Below are 24856 nucleotides of genomic sequence, written 5' to 3'. Positions count from 1 at the left end.
TAGAGGGGGAGGAGAGAGGGGTGGAGGGAGAGAGAGGAGGGGTGGAGGAGGAGGGAGAGGGGTAGAGGGGGAGGAGGAGGATGAGGGAGGGAGGGAGGAGAGTGGAGAGGAGAGAGAGGGGTGGAGGAAGAGGATGCGGAGGGTGGAGAGAGGAGTGGGGTGGAGGGAGAGGGGTGGAGGGGGAGGAGGGAGAGGGGAGGAGGGAGAGGGGTAGAGGGGAGGAGAGAGGGATGGAGGGAGAGAGAGGAGGGGTGGAGGAGGAGGGAGAGGAGTAGAGGGGGAGGAGGGAGTGGGGTGGAGGGAGAGGATGAGGGAGGGAGGAGAGTGGAGAGGAGAGAGAGGGGTGGAGGAAGAGGATCGGGAGGGTGGAGAGAGGAGTGGGGTGGAGGGAGAGGGGTGGAGGGGGAGGAGGGAGAGGGGAGGAGGGAGAGGAGGAGGAGGAGGGAGAGGGGTAGAGGGGGAGGAGGGAGAGGGGTGGAGGGAGAGGAGGAGGATGAGGGAGGGAGGAGAGTGGAGAGGAGAGAGAGGGGTGGAGGAAGAGGATGGGGAGGGTGGAGAGAGGAGTGGGGTGGAGGGAGAGGTGTGGAGGGAGAGGAGGGAGTGTGGAAGGAGAGGGGGAGGAGAGGGGGCGGAGGAAGAGGAGCGGGGAGGGGTGAGCAGGAGAGGGTAACAAAGGGTGAGGGTTAGGGTGGAGGGACAGGGAGTGGAGGTGAGGGCAGTGGTGCTGGGAACCGTGAATGGGAGGGTCAGGGCTGAGGAGGAGAGGGAAGGGATGGGGGAGACGAGGAGGGAATGGACAGGGGCAGGAGGGGGTAGGGGATGGCAGGTGTGGAAGGGATGCAGGGAGGGGAAAGGGTGGTGAAGGTATGGGGGAGGTTGGGGGGGGAAGGAAGGGTGAAGAGGAAGGTGAGGGACGGAGAGGAGGTGGGAATGTCGAGGGGAGAGGAGGGGAGGGGAGGGGAGGGGAAGGAGGTGGGGAGAAGAGGAGGTGTGGATTGGGGTAGTGGAAGGAGGGGTGGAGGGGGGAAAGGGAAAGGTGGAGGGGTGGGCGACAGAGGGTGATGGTGGGTGAGGGGTTGAGAGAGAGGGAGGGGGAAATGGGCGTGAGGGATTGGTGAGGAGTGATGAGGAGGGGGGGTTGGAGAGGAGGGGGAGGTGGAGAGGAGGGGGGGTTGGAGAGGAGGGGGGAGGTGGAGAGGAGGAGGGAATTGACAGGTTGAGGGGGAGGGGAGGGTTGGGGGTTTGTCAGTGGTGAAGGGGCAGGAGTCACGTGGAGGGGTGGGGCAGGGGGTTGGGTGACGTGGGTGGGAAGGGGGAAGGGGAGGGAAGGGTGTGGTGGAGGGAATGGGGAGGGAGGGAGGGAGGGGTGAGAATTGGGGGTGGGAATGGGGAGGGAGGGCAGGAATGAGGGAGGGGTTGAAATGGGAGAGATGGGAATGGGGAGGGATGGGAATGGGGAGGAGGGAGGGGGAGGGGGGGAGGAGGGAGGAGGGAGGGGGAGGAGGGAGGAGGGAGGGGGGGAGGGAGGAGGGAGGGGGGGGAGGGAGGGGTGAGAATTGGGGGTGGGAATGGGGAGGGAGGGCAGGAATGAGGGAGGGGTTGAAATGGGAGAGATGGGAATGGGGAGGGATGGGAATGGGGAGGGGGGAGGAGGGAGGGAGGAGGGAGGGAGGGGCTGAAATGGGAGAGATGGGAATGGGGAGGGATGGGAATGGGGAGGGGGAGGAGGGAGGAGGGAGGGGGGGAGGGGGGAGGGGGGAGGGAGGGAGGGAGGGGAGGGGGGGGAGGGGAGGGAGGGGAGGGGGGGAGGGAGGGGGGAGGGAGGGGGGGGGAGGGGAGGGGGGAGGGAGGGGCTGAAATGGGAGGGATGGGAGGGGCTGAAATGGGAGGGATGGGAATGGGCGGGAACGGGCGGGAGGGGCGTGGCAGGGGCGGGGCTCCGCCTCCTGCGCCGCAGCCGGAGCCGGGCTCGGGCACTCATTGAGCGGGAGCCGCTGGGAGCCGGAGCGCCGCTACTTTGTATCCGAGCCGGAACCGAGTGACACTTTGTATCGGCCGCCGGGCTCCGCTCTGCCTCCGTCCCCGCATCCCTCCCTCCATCTGTCCGCCTCGCAGGCGGCGGGTCAGAGCCGGGCAGCGGCGGGGGACCCCTCCCCCGGAGCCCAGGAGTCCGAGGCCGGGACACGGGCAGAGAAGAGGCCCAAGCGGAGCGGAGCCGCCCCGCGGCCATGGTTCGCACGGAGGCGGCGGCGGCGGTGCTGCTCGCGGCTGTACTGCGGGTGAGTGGCACCTTCCCCTGGGCACGGCAGCGCAGGTGCCTTGGAGCGGAGCGTCCGGAGTCAGGGAGGGGAGGGTGGAGAGAGGGGATGTGGGGGTGAATGGGGAGGGATGGGCTGGATGGATGGAGGGAGGTGAGGGGGTGGGGGGACCGTGGAGGGGGTGAATGGGAGGGGAGGGGGTGAGGGGGCCGATGGGGTGGAAAGGAACGAAGGATTAGGGTAAAAGCAGAGAGACACAGTGAGAGGTGAGGGGGACGGGGACACCCACTCAGTTGGGCAGAGGGTAACCGGGCACTGTCCGAGCAGGGGTGAGGGTGAGACGGGGAGGTTTCAACACCCCACCGGAGGAGTCGAGGCAGGGACTTGGGACACTGCCAAGGTTGGGGAGAGAGAGAGAGATCCCGGTAGCCGTGTTTTGTTTCCAGACGGGATGATCAGGATACATCTCCCGCTCCCCCCTTCTATTCCCGGGGTACCATGTGTCTGTACAGCCCAAGATTTGCAAATGCATCTCTCTTTCGGGAGCGAGAGGACTAAATTAAAGTTTCCCAAAAAAATGCACAATGTTCCGTGAATCGGGAGGGCTGGATAGCATAAATACTTCACGGTCTTTTTTTTCTGGAAACACTTTGCATGTTGAGGTTTAATTGCAAGGAAGAACGGCGTAGTGTGAACGGATTTACGGCCCTGCATCGTCCTCGTTTGCCAGCACCTTGCTTTAAAACCTCGGCGCTGGGTTTTCGCTGCATTAAACCTTATGCAGTGGAGTCTCATTTTCCAGCAGGTGACCCTGAAGGCGGCTGGAATATACATTTTAGGCGATTTGCATCGTGTTACTGGACTGCCGACCGCTCCTTTAGTTTTAGCAAGAGGCAGTTTTAGAAAACAATGCAAGAGAGAGAAGGGCGAAAAAAAACAGGGGTTGCACTTGTGAATGGCTTTCTCGTTAACTGCACATTTAGGTCGATTTAAATTACAATAGTCCTTTATGGTAGTTTTATTTTTTACATTGCGTTTGGATCAGGACCAGCACAATAGAAGCTGGTTTAAAATGCAACAAAACAGGCGAAGGTGGTGTTGCGATGAAATACATCAGAACTTTGCTCATTAATGCGTAACGTTCATTCTGCAGTTGACCTCCAGAAACCTGATTTGGAGTTTGGAAGCGAAATTTAAATCCCTGTTTACTGAACTCCAGCGTTCGCGTTTGATTGCTGTTTTTTTTTGAGAATGTCTTACGCGTGAAGGTTGTTGTGTCTATGTTTTAATATTTGCAATATGTTTATGGGGGATAACTGGTGTTTGGGTTCGCATAATTAATAAATCTGGGAATTATAAGGTTAAATTTAGTAGCAAGGATTAAATCGCCCTTTACCCAGGATTTAGCAATGTGTATTTAAAACGTAGCAATTCCCTCACTCCCTTGATCTAACAACATGCCACACCGATCGTAACTAATGTTTCAAATCAAGTTGCCTTTAAAGCGTTGAATCAGTTAAGTTTGTTCCAGCATGGAAACAGGCCATTCGGCCCAACTTGTCTACACTGACCATTGGGCACCCATCCGTAATAACCCCAGTGGTCCGTGGCCCTCTTAAGCTTAGTGATTCAGTTGTTCATCTGGACGCTTCTCGAATGTTGTCAGTGACCCAGCTTCAACCATTCTCTCAGGCAGTGCATTCCAGGTACTTACCACTCCCTGGGTGAAGAAGATAAGATTTCTTTATTAGTCACATGTACATTGAAACACACAGTGAAATACATCTTTTGTGTAGAGTGTTCTGGGGGCAGCCTGCAAGTGTCACCACGCTTCTGGCACCAACGTAGCATGCCCACAACTTCCTAACCCGTACATCTTAGGAATGTGGGAGGAAACCGGAGCACCCGGAGGAAACCCACGCAGACACGGGGAGAACGTAAAAACTCCTTACAGACAGTGGCGGGAATTGAACCCGGGTCACTGGCGCTGTAATAGCGTTATGCTATCTGCTACAAAGGTTCCCCCTCTGAATTTCTTCCCTCTTACCCAGAACCTATATCATTTAAAAACAGAAAATGCTGAAACTACTCAGCAGGCAGAGTCAGTGCATAAAGAAACAACAGTTCACGTATTGGAATTGGTTTATTATTGTCACGTGTACCGAGGTACAGTGGAAAAACTTGTCTTGCATACCATTCATATAGGTCAATTCATTACACAGTGTAGTTACATTGAGTTAGTACAGAGTGCATTGATGTAGTACAGGTAAAAACAATAACAGTACAGAGTAAAGTGTCACCACTACAGAGGAAGTGCAGTGCAGGTAGACAATAAGGTGCAAGGTCACAACAAGGTAGATTGTGAGGTCAGAGTTCATCTCATCGTATAAGGGAACCATTCAATAGTCTTATCACAGTGGGATAGAAGCTGTCCTTGAGCCTGGTGGTACGTGCCCTCAGGCTCCTGTATCTTCTGTCTGATGGGAGGGGGGAGAAGAGAGAATGACTCAGGTGGGTGGCATGTTTGATTATGCTGGCTGTTTCACCAAGGCAGCGAGAGTCCATGGAGGGGAGGGTGGTTTCTGTGACGCGCTGGGCTGTGTCCACAACTCTCTGCAGTTTCTATCTGTGTAATTCATTGCCACAGAGGGCTGCGGAGGCCAAGTCATTGGGTGTATTTAAGGCAGAGATTGATAGGTTCTTGATTGGTAAGGGGGTTAAGGGTTACTGGGAGAAGGCGGCAGAATGGGGTTGATAAAGAAAACCAGCCGTGATCAAACAGCAGAGCAGACTCGATGGGCTGAATGACCTAACTCTGCTCCTGTAGCTCATCTCAAGCCGAAGACCCTTCAGATTTATTTTAGATTTTCAGCATTTGCAGTTTTTTTCATTTTCAGTTAAGTTTGTTCAATACAGATTGCATGAGAACAACTTTGCTTGAGGTTGAATAGTCATGCAGCATGGAAACAGACCCTTTGGCCCAACTAATCCATGCTGACAAGTTGCTAGTGTGATTTGCCTGCATTTGGCCCGTATCCCTCTAAATCTTTCCTATCCGTGTACCTGTCCAAATGTCTTTTACATAGTGTTATCGTAGCCGCCACCACAGCCTCCTTTGGCAGCTTGTTCCATATACTCGCCACTCACTATGGTAGTGTAGTGGTTAGCGTAACGCTTTACAGCGCCAGCGACCTGGGTTCAATTCCCGCCGCTGTCTGTAAGGAGTTTGTACGTTCTCCCCGTGTCTGCGTGGGTTTCCTCCGGGTGCTCGGGTTTCCTCCCACGTTCCAAAGATGTACGGGTTAGGAAGTTGTGGGCATGCTATGTTGGTGCCGGAAGCGTGGTGACACTTGCGGGCTGTCCCCAGAACACTCTACGCAAAAGATGCATTTCACTGTGTGTTTCGATGTACATGTGACTAATAAAGAAAACTTATCTTAACTTCCCCTTTAACTCTTGCCCTCTCACCTTCAATCTCTGCCCTCTAGTTTTAGACTCCCCTACCCTGGGGCAAATACTGTGACCATTCACCCTATCTATGCCTCTTACAAGGTCACCCCCCGGCTTCTTATGTTGCGGGAAAAATAGTCTAAGCCTATCCAGAGCGACACACAGGATGCTGGGGGAACTCAGCGGGTCAGGCAGCATCTGTGGAGGGAAACGGACAGTCGATGTTTCAGGTCAAGATCCTTCATCTGGACCAGAAAGAAAGAAGGGAGATGACCAGTTAAGAGTGGGGGTGGGGGGAAGTGGTGCAAGAACTGGCTGGTGAGGGGGGGAGGTAGGCAGGAGGGGGAGTGGGAAAGGATAAGCCAGGAAGAATCTCCACTGGATTCCTATCTCCTCTCCCTCTCATTTGAATCCTCCAATCGCCCACCAGCTCTTGTCCCCCTGTCCCCCTCTTTTTAATTCCCATCCTGATGAAGGGTCTCGACCTGAGACGTCGACTATCCATTTCCCCCCACAGATGCTGCCTGACCCGCTGAGTTCCTCCAGTATCTCGTGTGTTGCTCCAGATTCCAGCATCCGCAGTCTCTTGTGTCCCCAGCCTATCCAGTGTCTCCTTAGAACTCAAGCCCCCCAGTCCCAGTAACATCCTTTCTGCACATTGTCTCCACTAAAACTCCCGGAGTCGTGATCTGCGGCTAGTGTGCACTCAAATTGCACTGAAATTAGCCTATTGTCTTCCCTGAATTCATTGGGTTGAGAGGGCTATCCTTGCTCTGTATAATTATTCTTACGTTTAGCCATGTTTATCACCCTTAAATTGGATTAATCTACATAAATATCTTGGTGTGTATTAAGATAAGTTTTAACATTGGCTGGGAGTTTCAGCGATGAGAAGTTTTATCCATTCTTATCAGTTGGTAGGTTAATTGGCCACTGTAAATCTCTCTCAGTAGAATCAAGGAGGAGTCGATGGGAATGTGGGAGGATAAAAAAATGGGATTAGTGTGTAAATGGTGGTGATGGTGTGTAAATTAGTGTAAATGGTGGTGGACTTGGTGAAATGAAGGTTCTGCTTCCACACTATCCTTCTGACTCTTGGGTGGGGGGGGGGGGGGGTTGGTAGCAGGTAGAACCACTGCCTCGTAGCTCAAAGCTTGGTCAAAGACCCATTTAAAAGCAAGGAGAGGACAGCACAATAGAGCCTCTGCCTCATAGCACCAGAGATCCTGGTTCAGTCCCGACGTCCGGTGCTGTCTGCGTGGAGTTTGCACGTTCTCCCTGTGACCGCGTGGGTTTCCCCCGGGTGCTCTGGTTTCCGTCCACGTCCCAAAAGCGTGCGGGTTGGGGGGGGTTAGTTACCCACTGTAAGTTGCCCCTAGTGTGTAGGTGAGTGGTAGAATCTGGGAGGAGTTGGTGGGAATGTGGGGAGAATAAAATAGGATTGGTGTAAATGGATGGTTGATGTGGTCTCAGTGGGCTGAAGAACCTTTATCTTACATCTATAACTCTAACGCAGTTGATGGAAGTTGGTTCAGCAATAATTTCTAAAAGTAGTTGTTACCTTCTGCAGGGGAACAGTTTGGTGGGGGGCAGGGGAAGAATGGGGAATGGGACTGATTTGGGGAATATTTTGGATATGATGGGCCAAATGGTTTAATTGGATTGTGAGCCCGAATAGACTCAATGTCCACCTCATATGCTATGGAGCACAGAAACGGGCCCTTTGGCCCAACTTGTCCATGCTAACCCTGATGTCTCAAGGCAATATGGCATGGGCTCACTTCTCTGCTAATTGACGTAAAGCACTGATTTGGACCAGAGGCAGCTGCAACAGATTATTTCAATGTGAGATATTTTAACATTTTTTAAATCATGTTTTATTGTTTCTTTTCCCCTCACGCAGATAACAGTGGAGGCAAATGGGATCTCACTGTGCATGGCTGGATTTACAGAAGATACGTATCATGCAGTGGTGTCGAGGGACGTTCAGAAAGGGCAGCCTCTCCTAAATGGTAATGCATGTTTTCAATATCATTTTTGCAAAAGATTGTTGGATGTTGTTTGTGTTGGAGTGGGAAAGAACTGGTTTGGTGCACTGTACCTCTGAGCTTTACATAAGAGATAGAAACAGCAAGAGAATGCAAATGTTCTTCTTGGAAAATTCATCTTTTTTTTAACCTAATAGTTAAATGTGAAGAAAAACTTTGTCATATGGTAATTTTATTTTAAGCACTTGACTTCTAACCAGAAGGGCCCAAGTTGATGGTGATTTAGACCACAAGACATAGGAGGAGAATTAGGCCATTCGGCCCATCGAGTTGGCTCTGCCATTTGATCATGGCTGATTTATTTTTCCCTCTCAACCCCATTCTCCTGCCTTCTCCCCGTAACCTTTGATGCCCTTACTAATCAAGAACTTATCAACCTCCACTTTAAATATACCCAGTGACTTGGCCTCCACAGCCGTCTGTGGCAATGAATTCCACAGATTCACCACCCTCTGGCTAAAGAAATTGATCCTTACCTCTGTTTAAAAAAAAAAGGACGTCCTTCTATTCTGAGGCTGTGCCCTCTGGTCCTAGACTCTCCCACTACTGGAAACATGGCATCTGAGTTAAACTCCGCATCTGAGTTTGACGTGTTCGTGCTAACCTGAATTGCCTTTTTGGGTTTCAGACTTATTTGGAGAAAGCTGAATCGGTGAGACTCCTTGTAGGTTTGAAGTTCTATGTTATTATTTGGGGAAGAAGTTGATATTTAAGAGTAAAGTAGAAGTTGTATGAATATCACTTGTTTTATTATGCATCTTCTTAGTTCCCTGATACAGTGGGGGAGACGGTATCTGTGGAAGTCATTGGCAGGATTTGTTAAGGAACTGGTTTTGTGGTAGTAGAAGAAATATTTGGTATTGGTTTCACCGAGATACAGTGGAAAAACTTCTGCATGCTATCCAGGCAGATGAAGCCGTACATAATTCTATCGAGATATTGAAAAGAAAACAATGTAGAATATAGTGTTGCTGTCACAGAGAGAGTGCAGTGCAGGTAGACAACATAACATGCAAAGGCCACAATGAGGTAGATTGGGAGATCAAGAGTTCGTCCTTGGCATATGAGAGGTCTGATAACGGCGAGATAGAAGCGGTCCTTGAGCCAGATGGCATGTGCTTTTGAATCACTGTCCAGGAGGGGGGAGAAGAGAGAGTGACTGGGTGGGAGGGGTCCTTGATTATGTTGGCTACTTTCCTGAGGCAGCAGGAAGTGTAGACAGAGTCAGCGGAGTGTTGGTTTCCATGATGGACTGGGTTGTGTTTACAACTCTGCAGTTTCTTGCGGTCTTGGGCAGAGCAGTTGCCGTACTAAGCCGTGATATATCCGGATAGGATGCTTTGTGTGGTGCATCTGTGAAAATTGGTGAGGGTTAATGGGGCCGTGCTGACTTGTGCCTTGTTGCTAACCTGGAATACCTTTTTGGATCTTCAGACTATATTGGAGAAAGCTGAATTGGTGCGACTCCTTGTTAGTTTGAAGTTCTGTGCTGTCATTGAAGAAGAGATTGATAAAGTGTAAAGCAGGATGTCAAGGAGTTGGACAGCATAGAAACAGGCCCTTCAGTGCAACTGGTCCGTGCCAACCAAGGTGCCCCATCCAAGCTAGTCCTATTTACCAGCATTTGGCCCATAACCTTCTAAACCTTTCCAATCCTGTCCTTTTAGAAGTTGTTATTGTACCTGCCTCAAATGGCAGCACATTCCACATGGATACCACCCTCTTTTTTAAAAATTTGCCCCTTGAGTTCCTATTAAATCTCTCTCCCTCACCTTAAACCAATGCCCTCTAGTTCTTAATTTTTCCCAGGGTCATGGAGTCATGATATCGACTCTTGTTTTATTGGACGTCTTCAATCTTTCATTTAAGACTAAGGTGTCTTTATTAGTCACATGTACGTCGAAACACACAATGAAATGCATCTTTTTCATAGTGTTCTGGGGGCAGCCCGCAAGTGTCGCCACGTTTCTGGCGCCAGCATAGCATGCCCACAACTTCCTAACCCGTACATCTTTCTTTTGGAATGTGGGAGGAAACCTGAGCACCCAGAGGAAACCCACGCAGCCACGGGGAGAACGTACAAACTCCTTACACAGTGGCCAGAATTGAACCCGGGTCGCTGGTGCTGTAAAGCATTACGCTAACCACTATAGCTAACCACTGTACTACCGTGCCTGCCCTTGATGCACTGGGGGATATGGTGTCTCTGGAAGTTGGCGGTAGGATTGGTTCTGGGGTAGTGGAAGAAATTGTTTGGTGGCTTGAACTCCTGTTATAATATGGGAGTGACTGGAGAGGCTGAGATTTTGGAGTAGGGGTGGTTAAGAGAAAAATTAATGGAGTTGAAACATTTTGAATGGTTTTGAAAATGTGTGAGAAACACTGGTGATGTGTTTAATGTGGAACGGGTAACTAAAGACGTAGTTTTAAAACTCTGGTCCTGATGCAAGGTTTCCACCCAAATGTCGACAATTCCTTTCCACCCCACAGAGCATGTCTTATGAGGATAGGTTGAGCGAGCTAGGACTCTTCTCTTTGGAGAGAAGAAGGATGAGAGGTGACTTGATAGAGGTGTACAAGATGATAAGAGGCATAGATCAAGTGGACAGTCAGAGACTTTTTCCCAGGGCGACAATGGCTAACATGAGGGGACATAATTTTAAGATGATTGGAGGAAGGTATAAGGGGGATGTCAGAGGTAAGTTTTTTACACAGAAACTGGTGGGTGCGTGGAACCCACTGCCTGCAGAGGTTGTGGAGGCAGATACGTTGGGGACATTTAAGAGACTCTTAGGTAGACGCATGAATGATAGAAAAATAGTGGGCTATGTGGGAGGGAAGGGTTAGATAGATCTTAGAGCAGGATAAAATGTCGGCACAACATTGTGGGCTGAAGGGCCTTACTGTGCGGTAGTGTTCTATGTTCTAGATGCTGCTCGAACCACTGAGTTCCTCCAGCAGACTGTTGTTCTGCATTCTAGCGTCTGCCGTCTCTTGAGTCTCTGGATTCAAAGGCTGTTTCACTGAGCAGGTCTGGAGTGAACACACTGTTAAAGTCAAAGTCGAGTTTATTGTCACATGCACAAGTGCAATGAAAAACTTACTTGCAGCAGCGTCACGGGCGCCGAGCGTCACGGGGGGAGAGGGATGAAAGTACAAATTGATGGGATCTTTTATCAAAAAAAAATGCCAATTGGATGTATGTTTGAAGACAAAATAATTGCTAGGTTTAGGGGTACGACTGGGGGAGTGGGACTAATTAGCACTCCAAAGAACCAGCGCAGGTGCGATAGAACTGTGACCTCCACCTGTGCAACCTGATGCTATTGTTGGGCATGACGTCAGCAGCTCACCGAAGGAGGTTCTTGCCTTGCGTTTATCTACACGGAACTCGTGCTTGCCATCTGTGAGGGGAGTGATGTGTAATTTCTCAATGTGTGATGACGGGGCATGCTAAATGGCACCCATTGGGCAAGTGGGTTTGTCCATTATTCACCAACGAGGTGGAGACTCAAGAGACTGCAGATGCTGGAATCTGGAGCAACAAACTACCCTATCTGTACCTGTAATCTTTTTCATGAAATTGAGAGTCATAGATAGGGTAGACGGTCAGAATCTTCTTCCCAAGGTGGGAATGTCGTGTACTGTGGACATGCATTTAAAGTGAGAGAGGAAAAGTTTAAAGGAGATATGCGGGGCAAGATTTTATTTTGCAGTGGTAGATGCCTGGAATGGGCTGCCAGCAGTGGTGGTGGTGAAGCAGATACGATAAACTGAGGTTGTTATATAGACACATGAATATTCAGGGATTGGAGGGATGGGATCATGTACACGCAGAAGAGATCTGGTTTAATTCGTCATCTTGCTCAGTGTAGACATCATGGGCTAAAGGGCCTGTTTATGTGCGGTACTGTTTTATGTTCAAACGATCTGCTGGGGGAACTCTAGTGGGTTGAGCAGCATCTGTGTGGGATGGGAAGGAATTGTCAACAGGTCAGGATGCGAAATGTCAACGATCCCTCTGCATGCACGCGCACAGCTCAAACTGTCCTGATGCAGGGTTTTGACCTAAAACGTCGACATTTCCTGTCCTCCTACAGATGCTGCTCGACCTGCTGAGTTCCTCCAGCAGATTGTTGATCCAGATCCCAGCATCTGCAGTCTCCGGTGACTCCAGTTTAACCGCAGTTCTCCTGCACCCATCCCGAAATTCCTCACCACCTTCCTCCTCGTCCTTTGCTGCTTTCCTAACAGCCACCTCTCCTTCCCCAACTCCTGCCGTCCCCTCCAACACTCCCAAACCATCAACGGTTTGGGACCAATTCTGAATTACTTTTTAAACTTCCATTCAATCCAACCCAGTAATTGTGGCTAAATATGTCCCTGTTGTTACAGAGATATGGAAGGGGTGTCTTTAACCGCTGAGTTCCTCCAATAGATTTTATTGTTGTTTTGATAAGGTGATTTTTAAACACTGGCCTCTGTTGTTGCATTGAAAAGGTGGTTTCCAAATGTTTGTTAACTACCACGATTTGCGCAGAGTATAGATCAGAATCATTGTCAATAATCTGCAGGTCTCTGAGGATAGGGGGTGGGGAATGGGACTGACTGGATTGCTTCACAGAGCTGGCATGATATCTTAAACTTCAATAGCACTTACCTGTAATCTTCTAAGCACAGGGAAGTGCAACCCTACTTTTTGGAATTGTGATTTAACCATGTCCAGGTCTTATTCTGGTAAACCTGTGCTGGGCTTCATTGAAGGCTCGTATATCCTCTGAGGTGCAAGGCTCAGAACTGTCTGGTCACCCCATTACAGGAAGGATGTGGAGACTTTGGAGAGGGTGTAGGAGAGGTTTACCAGGATGCTGCCTGGATTAAAGGTCGTGAGCTCTGAGGAGAGGTTGGACAGACTTGGGGTGTTTTCTCTAGAGTGTTAAGAGGCTGAGGGGAGACCATTTAGAAATTTATAAAATTATGAAAGGTGTAGGTAGGGTAGACAGTCGGAATCTTTCTCCTAAGGTAGAAATGTCAAATATGCAGGGTTTTGACCTGAAACGGTGACATCCTTTCCTCCCACAGATTTTGCTTGACCTGCTGAGTTCCTCCAGCCAGTTGGTTGTCGCACTAAATGATGTACGTTTAAGGTGTGGGGGGGGGGGGGGGGTGGGGGGTGGAGGGTGGAGTTTAAAGGAAATGTGCGGGACAAGTTTTCTTTCTACACACTGGTCGGTGCCAATCATGGGCTGTCAAGGGTGGGGGTGGAAGCAGATATGATAGTGGTGTTTAAGAGGCTGTTAGATAGACACATGAATATGTAGGGAATGAAGGGATATGGATTATGTACAGGCAGGACAAGACATCTTTATTACTCACATGTACATCGAAACACACAGTGAAATGCATCTTTTGCGTAGAGTGTTCTGGGGGGCAGCCCGCAAGTGTCGCCAGGCTTCCGGCGCCAACATAGCATGACCACAACTTCCTAACCCGTACCTCTTTGGAATGTGGGAGGAAACCGGAGCACCCGGAGGAAACCCACGCAGACATGGGGAGAACATACAAGCACCTTACAGACGGTGGCCAGAATTGAACCTGGGTCTCTGGCCCTGTAATAGCGTTACACTAACCGCTACACTATTGTGCCTGCCCTTAAGAATAGTAACGGGAAAATAGTAACTGGTGGGAGTTGTCTGTAGGCCATCAAGTAATAACATTAGTGGCACAGGCAATAAACCAAGAGATAAATGTAGCAGAGGATGCGGAGAGTCTACATTTAGTTTAACTTGGCAGCATGTTCAGCACAGACTTTGTGGGCCGAAGGGCTTTTTCTTGTGCTGTACTGTTCTATGAGTACCCTAGGTGTGGTCTAATGAAGGCCCTGCAAAGCTGAATCATAGGTTAACATATTGGTTTGTCTTCTATTGAGAAGTTGAACAGATTGGGTCTTCACTCTCTGGAGCCTATGGAACACGTCAGTCTGAGAGTCTACAGATGTCATTAAGCTGGAAAGGGTGCAGAAAAGATTCACAAGAATATTTCCAGGACTGGAGGGTTCAACTTGCAAGGAGAGACTGGATTGGCTGGGGCTTTTTTCTCTGGAGTGTAGGAGGCTGTGGTGTGACTTTATACAGGCTTATAAAATCATGAAAGGCAGGGTAGGGGAGTCTAACACCAGAGGGCACCGGTTTAAAAGTGGAAAGGACCTGAGGGGCAAGTTTTTCACACAGAGGGTGGTGGGTATGTGGAATGAGCTGCCACAGGAAGCTGTAGAGGTGGGTACAACTACATTTAAAAGGACAGGTTCATGGATAAGTAAGATTTAGTGGGATATGGGCCAAATACAGGTAAATAGGATTAGCTGGGGATAGATATCTTGGTTGGCATGGAGAAATTGGGCTGAAGGGCCTGTTTCCATGCTGTATGACTTTGTCCCGAGATGTGAGCATGTTTCCCCTGGTTGGGGGAGTCCAGAACTCATCTTAGAATATGAGGTATCTCTAAGAGAGTGATTGGATATAATTTCTTCTCTTGGACGGTTGTGAAGCTTTGAAATTCTCTACTTAATTTGTGACGCAGGACGAGGCCATTTGGCCCATTAGGTCCATGCCAACTCCAAGGAGAACAATCCCATCAGCCTCACTCCTCTCTTCAATTCCCTTCAACTTATTCTCTCTCAATTGCCCATCAGCTCTTTTTGATTCTTCTGCACGCTGACCAGAAATCCACGTGGGGAGAACATATGTGCTCCATGCAGTCAATGTCCAAGGTCAGGATCGAACCTGGGTTGAGATAGTAGCACTAACTGCTGGACTGTCATATGGTCTGTGCTTGGAGCTGTAGGGGCCAATGATAAATCTGCTTCTGCCTTGTATACAGTTGGGGACAGGGTCAAGGGTTATGGGAACAGGTAGGAAAGTGGAGCTGTAGTCAAAATCAGCCCATCCATTGGCCTGATTGAAAGGCCTTCTAGGCGGAAGGCCGAATGTTCTACTAGTCCAAGTTTATAGGCATGCATACACAGGCTATAAATGCCATGAGAACTAGCTTTTTGCAGCAGCAACACTACATTGAAAGACATGGGCAAACATAAGTTAACATGAGCTTAAATTAACACACATTGTACATAATTTGCCTGTGTGCAAAACACCACTAGTGCAAGAGTAGAGAAAAAAATACAGTCCAAGGTAATGTTAAGGTTTTTCAGGTGGGTTCAAGGGCCTGATAGCAGTGGGGAAGAAGCTGTTGTTGAACCTTGAGGTGTGGGTCTTCAGGCTCCTGTACCTCCTGCCTGATGGCAGCATCGAGAAGAGCTGGCCAAGGTAGTGGGGCTCCCTGATAATGGTTGTCGCCTTCCTGAGACGTCACCTCTTGTAGATGTCCTCAGCGGTGGGGAGAGCTGTACCCGTGATGGAACTGGCTGAGTCCACCATTCTGTGGCCTCTTGCATTCCTGTGCCTTGGAGTTTCCACACCATGCCGTGAAGCAACCAATCAGAATGCTAATTCTATTTCTTCTGTTACATTCTACTACTGCACCAAATGGATAGGTCAACAGGGACACCTTGCTGCAGTAAAGCTGCCTTGTAAGTGTAAGATTTTAATGTGCAAGCTTAACTTTATTGCTAATATTCAGATCAAATCATTTGGTCTGATTTTGATTTGAGTCTGGGTCTTTTTTTAAACACAGTATCTTAAATACACATCTGCTCCCAAGCATGGCACCTTCAATTCAATGAATTGAATACAAATGATTTTAAGGTCTAATGGCAGTAGTCTTCCATGCATTCAGTACTTAGCACATACCTGGCTTCAGATAGGAGCTGCCTAACTACTACTACTAAGCCTGTGCCTTAGAGATTGCTCATTCATTAATCGGATCCTTGTGTTTAAACACTGACTGGTTGGGGCCATGAGTTGTAATCGCTGGAGATAAGGTGTCCTGCAGTAAGTGCTTGAGCCAGTCAGAGGAATTTGCATTGGACAATAAAACTATTTAGCTTTGCCTTAAATGTGATTTCAAGGCTTCTGTCGTCCTCGAGACCAAGTAATTAATCCTTCGTTGAGCATTGGCATGAAACTATTATGTCCAATTGTAGCTGGAAAAGTTTGCAAATAGATGTCTGCTGTTAGTGGTGCCCTCTCTTTTGAGGTATCTTTTTTGAGATGTCTTTATTAGTCACATGTACATCGAAACACACAGTGAAATGCATCTTTTTGCGTAGTGATTTGGGGGGGGCAGACCGCAAGTGTCGCCACGCTTCTGGCACCAACATAGCATGTCCACAACTTCCTAACCCGTACGTCTTTGGAATGTGGGAGGAAACCGGAGCACCCGGAGGAAACCCACACAGACACGGGGAGAACGTACAAACTCCTTACAGACAGTGGCCGGATTTGAACCTGGGTTGCTGACGCTGTAAAGCATTACGCTAACCGCTACACTACCGTGCCTGCCAAAAGATCCCATGGTGTTAATTAGAGCAAGAGCAGGGGACTTGTTTCTCTCCCCCTCGTGCCCTGTGGCCAATATATATCCCTCAACCAGCATTGCTGAAAAGGGTGACACAGGCTACAAATGCTGGAATTTGGAGCAACAAACAACCAACGGGGATGTGCAAGGCAAGGTTTTTTATACACAGAGTGGTAGATGCGTGGGACGGGCTGCCAGGGGCGATCGTGGAAGCAGATACGATAGTGGCATTTGAGGCTGTTAGACACATGAGTATGCAGGGAATGGAGGGAAATGGATGATGTGCAGACAGAAGAGATCTGGTGTAATTTGGCATTGTGTTTTGTGCAGACATCATGGGCTGAAGGGCCTGTTCCTGTGCTGTGCTGTTCTATGTTCAAACCATCTGCTGGAGGAACTCAGCGGTTCGAGCAGCCTCTGTGGGAGGAAAGGAATTGTCAATGTTTTAGGTTGAAACCCAGAACCGGTCCTGATAAAAATAGAACAGTGCAGCACAGTACGGGCCCTTCGGCCCACAATGTTGTGCCGACCTATATAAACCTACTCCACGATCAATCTAACCCTTCCCTCCTACACAGCCCATAACCTTCCATTTTTCTTACATCCATGTGCCTATCTAAGAGTCTTTTAAATGTCCCTATTGTATCAGCCTCTACCACCACCCCCAGCAGTGAGTTCCAGGCACCCACCACTCTGTGTGTAAAAACAAACACCTCTGACATCTCCTCTGACCTTAAATGGATGTTCTGTCGTATTGGCTATTGCTGCCCTGGGGAAAAGGTGCTGGCTGTCCACTCTGTCTATGCCCCTCATAACCTTATACACCTCTCTCAAGTCACTTCTCATATTAAGATATTTATTTATTAATCATGTGTACATCGAAACACAGTGAAATGCATCTTTCTGCGTTACTGAGAATGTGCTGGAGGCAGCCCGCAAGTGTCACCATGCTTCCCGCCCCAACATAGCATGCCCACAACTTCCTTTGAATGTGGTGGAAACCAGAGCACCCGGAGGAAACCCACGCAGACACGGAAAGAATGAAAAGATTTGATGCAGGGTTTTGACCCGAAACGTCGCCAATTCCTTCCCTCCCACAGATGCTGCTCGACTGCTGTGGTCCTCCAGCAGATTGGTTGCTTACTGAAAAGGGTGATCTGATCAATCAGTACTCATGTCGGACTGTCAAATTCACATTGCACTTTCTGGGAGTTCTCCGTGCGCGGATTGGTTGTCGGAATTCCCATGTTGCAAAGGTGACTGCACGTGAAGACCAATTCATCATTTCAAGTGCTTTGGGACCCCCAGAGGGGACCTTGCAGGTCCTCCCCAGGTTAGGGCAAGGTTACGTTCCTGTGAGGGGTTCATAACCTGGACAGTTTTCTCGTCGGAAACGTGGCTCCGCACCGAATCCCCACACGGCAGAAGGTTCCTTCAGCCAGTGAATTCATCCTGCTGGTCTTCCAAACACTCCATAAGACCATAAATATAGCAGCAGAATCAGGCCACTTGGCCCATCGAGTCTGCTTTGCCATTCATTCGTGGTTGATTTTTTTTTCCCTCAACCCCGTTCTCCTGGTTTCTCCCCGCAAACTTTAACCCCCTTACTCAGGATCTGGTCTTTTATCACTCACGTGAAATTTGCTTTGCAGCAGCAGTACAGTACAAGGACATAAAATTTCTATAATTTACAAAAATAAATATTACAAAAAAGGAATAACGAGGTGGTGTTCATGGACCGTTCAGACTCCTGATGGTAGAGGGGAAGAAGCTGTTCCTGAATTGTTGAGTGTGGGTCTTCAAGCTCCTGTACCTCCTCCCTGATGGTAGTAATGAGAAGAAGGCACATCCCAGGTCCTCAGCCTCTTGAAGATGTGCTCGATGGCGGGGAGGGTTCATATGTATGAGGTATACGTCAGTTCATAACCTGGGGAGGACCTGTATAGAAACTAAAGGCTTTGTGAATGGCTGTATTGGCATTTAAGAGGCAGGTTGGTGGGTTCATTTTGAGTTGCACAGGTTAATTAAATTTGATTTACACACAGTCTGAAGTAACATTGTTTCTTTTGCAAAGAGTAGAGGTATAATCCATTGCCCTTTTGCTCAAACTCTTAACTTCTCTGATTAAAGTTTTGATAGCAAAGTGGATCACTGAGTCACTTTTTTTTCCGCAGTGTCTATTTGGGGGGTGGGGGTGGGTGCTAAGGTTGAGAAGGTGGAAAAAAAGTAGGTGCCAATTATGACTTGCAAATTAAACCTATTTGATGTTCTGAATTACCATTCTGAAGACTTGAGATGCATCTAAATATAGGGCCTTAATTGTACTTGTGAATTCAAGTATGAATATTATTGAACTTGCCATGTTATCTGTGGCTCAGTAGCCAGTGTCTCGTCTGGGCTGAAGGATTCCTCTCGAGACTTCAGTTCAAGTCGTTGTTCCAGTCACTGAGGGATGTTGCATTGTTGAGGGGGCAGTGCCGAGGGAGCGCTGTGCTGTTGGAGGGGCAGTTTTGAGGAAGTGGATCAGCATTTGGAATTATGACAATTGCAGTTGAGGAAAGACGTTTGACGGGAAGGCAAAACTGGCAGGGTATAGAAGGTTTTCAAGTGATGGAGTTCAGAGGAGGAGGGAATGTTGCACTAATTAGGGAGAATAAAACAGCAGTACTCCAGACATCCTGGAGGGACCATCTAATGCCATGTGGACAGAAGTTAGGAATAAGAGAGGGGTGATCACTGTTGTGGTTCTACTATAGGCCCCCCCAATAGTCAGCAGTAATTTAGAGCAGATGTAAGCAAGTCATAAAGGTGTTGGAACCACACAGTTATGGAGTAGGGGATTTTAAATTTCCCAATTTTGATTGGGATCTCTTTAATATGAAGGACTTCGATGGGGTGGTATTTGTTAAGGAAGTTGTTAAGGAAATATTAAGGAAACACTATTTAGATTGTCCTACCAGAGGCAGGGCAGTACTTGACCTTCGAAAACAAAACTAGGCAGGTGGTGGAAGTGTCGATGGGGAGCACTTTGGGAATAGCGACCATAATTCTGTAGGTTCAAGGTGGTTATGGAAGGGGATAAGGTTGGTCCTCAAGTTAATGTCTTGAATTGGGGGAAGGCTGATTTCAATAGCATAAGAGAGGACCTGGTGAAAGTAGATTTGAGATAAAATATTGCTCCTAGCTGATAAGTGGGGGGTTTTAAGAATATTTACTCTCAAATCCACTTAAGTCTCCTACCTCTCGTCTTAAACCCATACTCATTGCTTTTGCTATTCCCTACTATGGGGGGGGAGGGAGGTGCTGACTACCTATCTATACCTCTTATTTTGTTTGGCCCCCCTCAGGTTACCCCTCAGTCTCTTTTGCTCCAGGGAAAACAAGCCCAGCCCAGCCTATCCAATCTCTCCCCACAACTAAAGTCCTCCAATCCTGGCAATGTCACAGTGAATCTCCCCTGCACATTCTCCAGTGCAACCACATCCTTCCTGTAGTGTGGTGTCCAAAACTGCACGCATCGCAGCGGTGTTTTGTAAAGTTGCAACATAACGTCCCAACTTTAATATTTTATGCCCCGACCTACGGAGGCAAGCATGCCGTATACCTTCATCACCCTATCATTAATGCCTCTCCATACCTCAGGTGGATGGAAAAATGTCATGTGGAAGAGCAACTGTTTTCTTCCCTGCATCACAGGGCCAAATATTTATCCATTGACCCACGCACCAAAAAATCGGGTCACACAACGCAAGAAAATAGAAGCGAGAGTAGATCACTTGGCCGCTTAGTCCTGCCCCGCTGTTCAATATGATCTGTGCTGGCCTCAACTCTTTTTTTTGTCCTTTTTCAACATATTGGGATCTTGCTGTGTCAACACTGGCTGCTTTATTTTGGATAATTGTCTCCATACTTCAGTTTCTCTACTTTGGGATGTCCATTGTTTTTAAAAGGCACGAAGAAAATCTAATTCTTTTGCCGGAAGTGCAGAGGTTTGTGGATCTCCCCCACTGCAGGTTTATATTGTATGCAGGTGTTGTGTTTGTATTTCAGGAATTATTACCAAGCAGTTTTAGCCACTTTGAATGTTGTTGAATGTGCAGGCAGCTCAATAAGTCACTGCAAGGATGAGTATCAGTGTCCTCTGCCAGGCCACCATTCCCAGTGGTGATGCTCTGTTGTCCTCTGTCCATTCCTGAGAAGAGTAGGTCTGCAAAATGGGCACATGATTCTGAGCTCTGCTACAGCGAGAGATTCCAAAGCCTCTTTTGGTTGGGGGGGGGGAATTGCAGCAACCCCATCAACTGCTGGGAACGCCTGATTTAAGGACCACTTGTGGAAGACAGAACGTAGAACAGTACAGCACAGGAACAGGCCCTTCAGCCCACAATGTCTGTGCCAAACAGGATGACAAATTAAACTAATCTCTTCTGCCTGCACTTGATCCATACCCTGCATATTCACGACTATCTAAAAGCCTCTTAAATGCCACTATTGTATCTGCTTGTACCACTACTCCAGCACCCAGTTCCAGATACCCACCATTCTCCGTGTAATTAAAAAAAAATTGCCCCGCACATCCCCTTTAAACTTTCCACCTCTCACTTTAAATGCACGTTCTCTAGTATTTGACATTTCTACCCTGGGAGAAAGATTCTGACTGTCTATCCTATCTATGCCTCTCATAACTTTATATACTTCGATCAGATCTCCCCTCACCCTCTGGTGCTCCAGGGAAAACAACCCAAGTTTGTCCAAACTCTCCTTGTAGCTCATGCTTTCTAATCCACGTGACATCCTGGCAGACATCTTTTGTACTTTTCCCAAAGCCTCCACATTCTTCCTGTAATGGGGTGACCAGAATTGCATGCAATGCTCCAACTGCAGCCCAACCGCAATTTTACATAGCTTCAACGTGACGTCCTGACTCTTGTACTCAACGCCCTGACCAATGAAGGCAAGCATGCCATGTGCCACCTTTACCACCCAATTTACTTGAGTGGCCACTTTCAGCGAGCTATGGACTTGGACCCCAAGATCCCTCTACATCAATGCTGTTAAGGATCCTGCCATTAACTGTGTACTTTCCCTTTATGTTTGACCTCCCAAAGTGCAAAACCTCACACTTGCTCAGATTAAACTCCATCTGTCATTTCTCTGCCTATATCAGTAACTGAATATCAGTGGCTCTACTTCATTAGAAGTTTGAGATTTGGTATGCCACCAAAGTCTCTTGTATAGATGTACAGTGGAGAGCATTCTGACTGGTTGCATCACCACCTGGTATGGAGGCTCCAATGCACAGGATTGCAAGAGGCTGCAGAGGGTTGTAGACTCAGCCAGCTCCATCACGGGCACAACCCTCCCCACCATTGAGGACATCCTCGGTGGTGCCTCAAGAAGGCGGCATCCATCACTAAGGATCCTCACCACGTGGGACATGCCCTCTTCTCATTACTACCATCAGAGGTACAGGAGCCTGAAGACCCACACTCAACGATTCAGGAACAGCTTCTTCCCCTCCGCCATCATATTTCTGAACGATCCATGAACACTAGCTTGTTATTTCTTTTTTGTACTATATTTCTGTAATTTATAGATTTTTCTTTGCACTGTACTGCTGCCGCAAAAGAACAAATTTCATGTCATATGTCAGTGATAATAAACCTGATTCTGAATTATATCCTTTGACAGCTAACTTCACTGTTCACAACTCCTCCAATCTCATACTGAAGGAGGGGCATTTGGATGGTATTGAGAACTTAGAAGCAGCGAAGTCCATTGTAAACAGTGAAGGTGGGCACCAGCTCATGAACCGGCTGTTCTGCCTGGTACCTCCCGCCCCACCTCTCTGGGGAAAGTCTTTCTGGTTCCACATTGATCTCATCAGCCGTCCCAGAACCTACAGAGCCTGTGTGGTAGCAAGCGACCCTCAATCCCCAGGGGCTGCCTAAGCGGAGGATGACTCTGAGGCAGTGTGTCTGGAGAAAAGCAACCAAGTGTCACAGATACAGCACAGAATCACGCCCTTTGGCCCGCCCCTGTGAAATCTGAGTCGTGTTTCCATGTTAATGAACCATATAAATGCAATTGTTGGTATCATTAAGGATATTGCCTTCAGAGATTTGATTTCCAGTAGCATGCATCAAAGCCACTAGGCTGAATGAGCTTAATTTGGAGAAACAGACGCAGGAAAATATTAGCAAGGCTGTAATGAAATGAGAGGTTAAGATGGGGAAACAAGGCAGTAAACCTAATGATCCTCCAGGAAAAATGAGATTGGGAATTGTTCTCTGCTTGTGATTCCGAAGGCATTGCCTGAACGTGGGAGCATGTCAGAGTAACGTGTTAAGTGTTCAGTTTTGTTAATAAACTGTCATCGTTCTTTGATCTCCATTCCACTTGTTTGTGTCAGCACCGCGTACAGAAGATATCTCTGGAGTCTTGCTCACCTTCAGACTTGTAATAATCAAAGGCCTCGATGCTTCTCCTGACAGTCACAGACTCTGGAGAAGAAATGGCTTCACTGACTCTTGGACAGGGATGGGAAGCACTTCATCCAGGGGCAAGGGTACTGTCTACAGGGCTGAAGGTCAGAGTAAAGTGGAGATCTCAGCAAGCTAATAAACTGTGCACCTAGTAAGTTTGCAGATGACATTAAAATAGGTGGTGTCGTAGACAGTGAAGGGAAGTAACAAGAATTGCAGCGGGATCTTGATTGGCTGGGTAGGTGGGCTGAGGAATGGCCAATAAAATTTAATTCAGGTAAGTGTTGCATTTTAGAGGGACAAATTGAGGTAGGACTTTTACATTGAACAGAAGGGTACTGTTATAGAACAGAGGGAGCTTGGAGTACAGGTGCATAGTTGTGTACAAGATAAGAGGCATAGATCGAGTGGACAGTCAGACTTTTTCCCAGGGTGACAATGGCTAACACAAGGGGACATTAATTTTAAGGTGATTGGGGGAAGGTATAAGGGGGATGTCAGGGGTAAGTTTTTTTTTAGAGTGGTGGGTGCGTGGAACGCACTGCCTGCAGAGGTTATGGGGGTAGATACATCAGGGACAGTTAGAGATTCTTAGACACATGAATGATAGCCCTCCATTTTTCTATGTGGGAGGGAAGAGTTAGAGCAGGATAAAATGTCGGCACAACATTGTGGGCCAAAAGGCCTGTACTGTGCTGTAGTGTTCTATGTTTCCTTACAGTCACAGGGCAGTGAAGAAGGCTTTTGGCACGCTGGCCTTCAGTCAGGGCGCTGAATATAGTTGAGAGGTTATGATGCGATTGTGCAAGACATTGGTGAGGCCACATTTGGAGTATTGTGTTCAGTTTTGGTCACCCTGTTATAGGGAGGATGTGATTAAACTGGAAAGAGTGCAAAAAGGATTTACAAGGAAGTTGCCAGGACTTGAGGGATTGAGTTATCGGGAGAGGTTGGATAGGCTGGGCCTTTACTCTTTGGAGTGTAGGAGACTGAGAGGTGGTCTCATTGTGGTGTATAAAACCATGAGGGGCATAGATAGAGTGAGTGGTCTTTTTTCCCCAAGGTTGAGGAATCGAAAACTAGAGGACATCGTTTTAAGGTTAGAAGTGAAATGTTTAACGAGAACCTGAAGGGTGACTTATTTTACACAGCGGGTGGTGTAGATGTATTGAACCAGTTGCCAGAGGAAGTGGGTGAGGCAGGTACATGAGATACATTTAAGAAGTATGCGGACAGGTATATGGATGACGAGTTGTATATGGGCCAAGTGCTGGGAAGTGGTATTAGCTTGAATATACATCTTGGTCGGCACAAACAAGTATGGGCTGAAGGGCCTTTTTTCCATGCTGTACAACTCTAACCTGTGAGGGTTAAGTTGAGGCTTTCTTCACTATAATAACCTTTGAAGACTACACACAGATTCCACCCGGGGTTCAAAGCAGATTTGCATTTAAAAAGGAACTGGACAGATAACTATAGGAGAAATCCAATGGGGTATGGGGAAGAAATGGGGCTTGTTGAACAGCTCTTGCATGAGCTTCAGAGCTGAATGGTCTGCCGTGCTATCATGAATTATTTTAATTAAGTGCACCCATGATTTGAATGTGTTGCATCAAGTCATGCGTTTTGTGTCTAATTTTAGCTCCCTGTTTGTTCTCGATCTTGTGTTCACTTTTTTACAAGTGAAATCCAATCCAAGGCTTAAAAGTATAAATAATTTAAGCATCTTGTTTTGCTTCTAAAATTGGTGCTAATAAAATATTACAAGTGTCCTTTCAAATTCAACCAATGATTCTCACTCAAGAATTTTTTTTAAAACAAGTGCTTAGTTGGAAGAATAATTGTGTACAATTTATTTAATCAAACGCAAAGCTTCTCATGAGGAGAAGAGTCCCTGGGAAGAAGGACCATAGACTGGGTAATGTAGAGAAAGAAGAGGAAGGAAAATCAATCAGGTTTATTATCTCTGATTTTATATGACGTGAAATTTGTTTTGTGGCAGCAGTACAGTGCAAAGACTTAAAAAATCACTATAAATTACAAAATAAATAGTGCAAAAACAAAAGGAATAACAAGGTAGTGTTCATGGATCATTCAGAAATCTGATGGCGGAGGAGAAGAAGCTGTTACTGAATCGTTGTGT

General features: G+C 47.8%; 1 protein-coding gene across 1 annotated transcript in view; it reads left to right on the top strand.

Moving 5' to 3' along the window:
* Positions 1 to 1954: 1954 nt before the first annotated feature.
* LOC127574549 (cadherin-2-like) overlaps positions 1955 to 24856 on the top strand; it is a 192159-nt gene continuing 169257 nt past the window's right edge. Inside the window, 2 exon segments of the mRNA XM_052023620.1 lie at positions 1955 to 2279; positions 7612 to 7720. Coding sequence (XP_051879580.1) covers positions 2229 to 2279; positions 7612 to 7720 — 160 coding nt within the window. The 5' untranslated portion in view covers positions 1955 to 2228.

The sequence above is a fragment of the Pristis pectinata genome, chromosome 9, assembly GCF_009764475.1.
Source record: "Pristis pectinata isolate sPriPec2 chromosome 9, sPriPec2.1.pri, whole genome shotgun sequence".
NCBI lineage: Eukaryota > Metazoa > Chordata > Chondrichthyes > Rhinopristiformes > Pristidae > Pristis > Pristis pectinata.
The sequence above is the reverse complement of the archived record's forward strand: the minus strand, read 5'-3'. Positions and strand labels throughout refer to the sequence as shown.